Source organism: Belonocnema kinseyi, chromosome 3 (assembly GCF_010883055.1).
Source record: "Belonocnema kinseyi isolate 2016_QV_RU_SX_M_011 chromosome 3, B_treatae_v1, whole genome shotgun sequence".
NCBI lineage: Eukaryota > Metazoa > Arthropoda > Insecta > Hymenoptera > Cynipidae > Belonocnema > Belonocnema kinseyi.
The window spans coordinates 67,560,294-67,566,950 of record NC_046659.1 but is presented as its reverse complement, the minus strand read 5'-3'; the positions used below and the strand labels follow the sequence as shown (position 1 = coordinate 67,566,950).

Sequence of the window (6,657 nt, the reverse complement as noted above, 5' to 3'; positions counted from 1 at the left end):
TCCACGAGAGGGACCGGGAGGTCGGGCTGGAATCCTCGTGGACATACATTTCCCTAAATCTGTGGAAAATATACTGAAATGAGATATACTCGAACTTTTATATTGTGCTTGCGCATAATAGAATTTTTATTTTTATTTTAATTATATTTTTTCACGGCTTTTTCTTTGCAATTGAAATCATGTTTAAGCTCACGTTCCTAAGCTAATCCGAATTTTTTCACCCAATTCATCGCTCCTTTTGGACTTCTTGTAGTCCGGAAGCTCGCGACAATTCCATGGACGTCATTTTAAAACTCACTAAAATTTCAGATTCTTTTGTTTTCCTAGTCAACAGTTCGAAATTCGTTGACTGACTAACAGCTGTTGATGCATTTTGCAACAATTTATCGTTAAACTGGTCAAAAATTCGAGTGAAAAAATGTCATTTTAATACTCTTGAAACCCACGTGGAATGATTCTTTGCATGCTAAAAACTAACAAGAAGTTTGACTGTCAGCTTCTCGGTGGTGCCAAAGTTGACTGGCAGGCTGTCAAACATGTCAAAAATTCGAGTGAAAAAACGTGATTTTAGTACTCTTCAAACACATGTGGAATGATTGTTTAAATACTAAAAACTAACTAGAAGTTTGACTGGCAGCTCCTGAATGATGCCAAAGTTGACTGGCAGACTGTCAAGCATATAAAAAATGATAGGATGAAAATTAGAACAGTCATTTTAGTACTTCTGAAACGTATTGGGTATAATTCTTTAGGTGCTAAAAAGTAAGATAATAGTTGATTGGCTCTTCCTCAGTGGTGTCAAATTTCACTGAAGACAGTTTCGCATGTCGAAATTCAAGTGAAAAAAAGTTATTTTAGTACTCTTAAACCCATTGAGGATGATTTTTTTGGTGCAAACAACTAACAAAGAATTTGACTGGCAGCTCCTGAGTAGTGTCAAAATTGACTGATATTTTAATCAGCAACCGAATGGGGGGGGGGTCAAAATTCCACGACTGCCCACAAGGGGGGGGGGGTCAAAAAGTGGTGAAAAATGGTCGAAGTGGTATATGGATGGCCCCTTTTTAATGTATGATTTTATATTAAAAAACATTTCTGTGTTGAAATGTTATCACAGATTTATACTGCCCAACATGTCGAAGGCATTTGTTTGGTTAGAGTTGGGTTTTTTATTTGATTATTTTGCACGGGGCTCTCCCGGTACATATCATCAGTCTCGGACGCATTTTTATAATGCAATCAACTGATCGGATGAGAGCAGTCTGCCCAGACATATTGGACAAAGCCTGGTTTTTTCCCCATCATTGACGGACTGGGTTGCAGTCAAGTACACGATGGGGAGACCTACAGCTTAAGGTTGGTTCCAAACCACCAGAATCTCGGGAAAGGTACATTGAAAAATTTCCAGAGGTTCCGGTTCAGGAATCGAACCCCGTACCTCTGAGCATTACTAGACTGATGGTATACCTCAACTTTTACAAATACCTCAAAAACAGATTTAAAAAAAAAATTGTAAAACACTCTACCCTTTTATAATATTATACTATATTTTTTAAATTATTACATTTTATCCAATTTTACGTGGCATTTATCGAACCCAGCCTCAATCGTTACAGTAATATATGGACGAACCCTTTTAAAAGATTTAAAAATTTACTTTTACCAATTTTTTTTCAGTGCAAATTCTATTTTACGAAACAATTGCATTTTAACGCTTTCAATATTGCAAGTTTGAATAATTTTTAATGAAATATCGTCTTGTTTTATAATAAGTGCCGAAACGGTCTATATAATAAAATCTTTTTATACAGAATAAGTATTATGCTTTAAATATTAGGTTGAAATAATTAACGACATTTTTTAAATATTATACCATAACAAAGAAAAATTAACAATGGAAGCAGGGAAAGCTAACCAGTGCTAAGTTCGAATAACCAAATTTCACATGATAGTCAAAAACCTTTCTAGACGATCAATTTAAATGCGATTGAGCAATTTTTTCTTTTAACTGGATGATCAGTTTAATGAACCTCGTGTGAAAAATAGAAATGTAAATAGATATGCGTAATAATCTTATAGAAATGGTGATATATTTAGATCGTTTGAATTTTTCTGGTATCATAAATAAAAAAGAGTACATAAATCGTTAAGAAAACGGTCGAAATACATATTTTTATTTATTTTTTAAACAAATAAGACGATTTAATAAAAAAAAGGAACATTTCCAGTGTTTGTACATTTTTTTATTTTGATAATAGTATCTTCAACTGTTTTAAATACTTCACAAAATCCTATAATGACCTTCAGATTAATAAGAAAAAGGAATATTTTAGTATAATTCATCTCTTCGGTTGAATTCTTTGAAATTTTAAAATATTTGAATACATTTTAATACCAAATTTTAGGTTATAAAACAACGAAACCTTTATTATATTTTACTCAAAAAAAGGTGTAAAAAGGCAGAAAGTATGGTTTTTGAAGAAAACACAATTTCGTCGAAAATTGGACTTGCGTTTAATTCTAGTTACAGCGAAAATAAAAATGTCAAATTTGTTTCTTAAAGTTTCAATTGGAAATTTTAATTTGTAATCGTTAAACAATTAAGACTTTCAATGCTTTCAATTTACCTATAACTATTCAATGTTTAAGAGTGCTTTAAGTGATATATTTCACTCAATTTGAATAGCATTGAATTTTACATTTCAAATTTTCAAATTATCTGTTGTATGATTTTTATTCAATTTATCACGCTTAAATTTGCAATTTCTCATTTTTAAAAAGTTTAAATTCAAATTATTTATAAAAAATCCTTGCAAATAACATGCTCTATTTTTTTAATGGAAAAAGTAAAATGGGATGAAAGATAATAACAGAATCAAAGGTCTTTTCAATGAACTTTAAAGAATTCCAAATTTGTAATATTAAATAGGTAGATGGTTCGCAAATCTTGTCATTAAACTTATTAAACAATTATTACATAATATGGTACATGTTAATTTATCGATTTTAACATTCTTAAATATTTTCTGAAAAACATACTAGTAGCGCCATCTATTCGGAGAAATTGAAACCCAAACGATGGTCGAACCAAAGATATTGGTCTAACTGGTCTAACAATGGACATAGGAAACAAGGGACTATGCATGCCATTGCGGGGCTGATGCAATGAGGGGGGAGGTCCGCCACCTTTTGATGTCCCGCGACAAACATGGCAGCGCCCACATATTTATATTTTCATGCAGTTTGTCGGCAAAAATGCTCGTGCGCATTATCAAATGGCACATCGTAATATGGCAGCTCTTCCCACTCATGGAATTCTCCCGCTTCCCGTGGATTCATCACCGCTCACAAAGTAACGATGGAATGCCTAGTCCCTTGTTTCCTATGTCCTTGGGTCTAACAAAGGTCAAAAGCCGGTTATAGTCTGACACTTATTACTTTCGTCAAACTTTCGTACAAAATGTCAATTTTAAAAGTAACAGTATCTTCACAATAGTTTTTTGTTTTTTATAGCTATAATAATAAATGATATGCCTTACGATTGCGTTTTTTGAGGCTTTCAGAAACTTTTCCATCGCGTAAAAGCGACAAAACACTGTTATTGAGGTTAGGTCACTGCTAGCTATCACTACCGCTGTCACAATCAGAAATGATAACAAAGAATGTATTATTGCAATCTAGAACAATATCGCACGAAAATAATCCCTCTTTCGAGAAACTAAAAACTTCTGTAATTTCCACAAAATAATAAAAAATGTAAATAAAATTCTGCACAACTCTTGATTTGCTTGACTTTAAAGTCCCGAGAGGTTATGCTTAAAAGTATCGAGAGCCAACTAAATAAATTCAATATATGATTTAATATAAATATTGCTTTGTTTTGCTTTTTTCCGCATTCTTTAAAACTTAAATATTTTTGAATAAAAAGCCCTGTTTCCGTCGTGTGGAATGCAGGAACTAAAACATGTTATGCGCACGCACCTGTCGTTTCATGCAAACCATGCACACTGGAACTGGAACTGTCATGAATCAATCGTCTTCTTGGTGTTCCTTTCCAAAAATATAAATAAACTATGTTGTTCCCACCATTGTGACCAACTTCCACAATTTCCGGGAAATTCTCTCCAGTCTTCTTATCCCCTATTGTTTATTATTGTTCATTGTAACGAGTTAAAATGTGTTGTCGCCGTGTTCATTTGAGAGGCATCTTATCCTCCTCTTGACTTTCATTTGTCTATTGTCTTTCGCTCGCTGTACGAATTGTAAAAGTTGTTAAATGAAAATGTGAATAACAAGTGTTTGAAGATGGGCGGTCGCTGGAGAATTAATTACATCCCACATCTCCGGCTTTCTGCAATCTAAACGCCCACGAATTACTCTCAGGTTGGGACTTTTCGCCTTTAATAATTTAATGATTTCATCCTTAAATATCAAACCTGAAAAGGGCACATCCTGATACAAATGCCACGTTTGTAGTTTAGGAAGATAAGGTCAAGACTTTATTCTCAAAGTTCATTTAGAATTATTGAGTAAAAAGTATTTTTGGAGCATGTTAAGTTTATGTTTTACAAGTTTTGCCTAAGAATCGAAGCATTTAATTTTTTTTTTAATAATTCTCACATTCAATAATCAATCAATTTAATTTTGTTTGCGATTTCACGATACATGTTTTTTTGTTTGTTATGTTTCGTATTTTTCTGAACCTTATCAGTTTATTACAGATAATTTTTTTATTTGTTCTTGGGTTTTTGTGTTTGCTTACTTTGTTATTCTTATTGTTATTTTAATTATTTTTGTATTTGTACTGCCTCACATTATCTACAATCAATATTTTTTGTTACATTTTCACGTCTGTTACACGTGACTTCTCCTTTTCTCTTTTTTTTCTTATTCTTTCACCACTGACATCGAAGAAAGAAAACTATGACATAAAAAATTAAATTGTTATCTCATTTTTTCAATGGAAAGTTTCCAGCATAGAAATCTAAAAAACCAAATTTTCTTCGTCGTTCTTGTTGTTTTATATCTTATTTTTTTTATATCAATTCTAACCAAGGGCTTCGGTGTAAGCCATCCCCGTAGAAAATTTGGATTAATCACTAAAAGATAAGCTTCTTACATAGGGGTCTTCTCAACCCTCAATTTCCATGTCTCTTTCCCCTTAAATTTTTATTATCTCAAAATTTGGAATTTAGATAGAAAAGAGATTTTTATCCAAGGTTTTTACCAATATTATATATATAGTTATATTTTAGCAATATTTATAGTTATAGTTAAATATCTGTAAATATTTCACAATTTCAATTTTTGAATACATTTTAAAATTTAATAATAGTTTTTAACTTAATGATTTTAAATTAAAATTAACTGAAAATTCACGCAAATGTAATTAATTTTACAATACTTCAAATCAAAGGAATTTAAGCTACTATTTTCTATCATTCATTATCATGATTCTTATTCTAAAACAGAATGTCAGAATTCCTCCCACGTGGGAGGGAAATAGGTTGCTGCATATATTTCTACATTCTAAGAAATTAATTGAAATAAAAGAGTCAGCAATAAGTTACAATAAAATTCTTTCAATTATTCGAAGATTTTTGGAACAGAAAAATTACAATTTATTTAACTTAAATGAAGGAAACTTCAACCTCTAATATTGTATATAGTTGTTAATCTGAGAGTCAAAAAATGCGCGTTCATAAGATAAATCTCTTCAAAATTATCGGATCATAAATCACAATAAGTAACGAAATTACAGCCAGATTTAATTTAGGAAATGAAAATGAAGCAGAATAGAAATCTGTGGTTCATTTTAATAATGAGAGGTGTTTGTCAGTCCCACTGACGCAGAAACGAGACCGACACAATGATTATTTCATTCATATGGAGAATATAGTGAAAGGTACATAGTTCATGCTTTGCATTTCAGTAAACGATGGAAATTAATTCCACAGAGGACTTTGCAAGCAAGTGCTAATACGTCGTTCTTAAAAATGAGGTTCAACAAACAAGAATTATTGACTCTTGCTACCCAGCCTTCACAAAAATTTGAAAAGGAAGGAATTTTGTACGTTCGTGAACGACAGGAAGGATTTTTTCGCAGAACTGAGAGTGAGTCGTCACATAAGTCTAGTATAAAAAGAATTGATGAATAGATTGTTTAGAAATCACTATTTTTAGAAGAAGAATATTGAATCACTATTTTATTTACTTCTGATTGGTGCATGTCTGCCCTTTTCTTAATGTATGTACATGCCTGAGAAAAAAAGTAACATTTTATATACATTCATTTTTTTTAAATATAGAATCATTCTCGTGTTCATCTACATTCTGTAATATTGTACATTATCTGGAAAATATTACTGCAATTTTATAATTGTCGGGCTTGATACAATGTATCTCTCTAAAATTATAATAGTTATGATAATTTTTTTAATGTTTCTGAGGCATGATTTGTTATATATAAATATCAAATTTAGTATTAAAATAATTTTAAATTTGCCAGTTTCCTGTGTATTTTTAATTCTTTGATTTTGGAATGCTTTAGATATAGGTAATAGTAATTTTTGTAGTTTAGGTTTTCAAAAAAGTTTAAATATATTCCTTCTTTTGACCATTTTCTTTTCCAGGTTTTATTTGACCGCAAGTTTTGAA

General features: G+C 31.2%; 2 protein-coding genes across 8 annotated transcripts in view; one reads left to right on the top strand and one right to left on the bottom strand.

The window, feature by feature from the left end:
- Positions 1 to 4,134, bottom strand: part of LOC117168847 (exopolyphosphatase PRUNE1) — a 43,036-nt gene extending 38,902 nt beyond the window's left edge. For 2 of the 3 annotated variants that reach the window (XM_033354710.1, XM_033354709.1), the window contains exon 1: positions 3,982 to 4,134. In XM_033354710.1, the coding sequence (XP_033210601.1) occupies positions 3,982 to 4,026 (45 nt within the window). In that variant the 5' untranslated portion in view covers positions 4,027 to 4,134. Of the gene's footprint in view, positions 1 to 3,539; positions 3,960 to 3,981 lie in introns of those variants that run through there. The other variant, XM_033354711.1, reaches the window with a different exon arrangement.
- A 130-nt stretch (positions 4,135 to 4,264) lies between these two features.
- LOC117168846 (inositol polyphosphate-4-phosphatase type I A) overlaps positions 4,265 to 6,657 on the top strand; it is a 39,453-nt gene continuing 37,060 nt past the window's right edge. For 4 of the 5 annotated variants that reach the window (XM_033354707.1, XM_033354708.1, XM_033354705.1 and 1 more), the window contains exons 1-2: positions 4,265 to 4,383; positions 5,933 to 6,114. In XM_033354707.1, coding sequence (XP_033210598.1) covers positions 5,997 to 6,114 — 118 coding nt within the window. In that variant the 5' untranslated portion in view covers positions 4,265 to 4,383; positions 5,933 to 5,996. Of the gene's footprint in view, positions 4,384 to 5,932; positions 6,115 to 6,657 lie in introns of those variants that run through there. The other variant, XM_033354706.1, reaches the window with a different exon arrangement.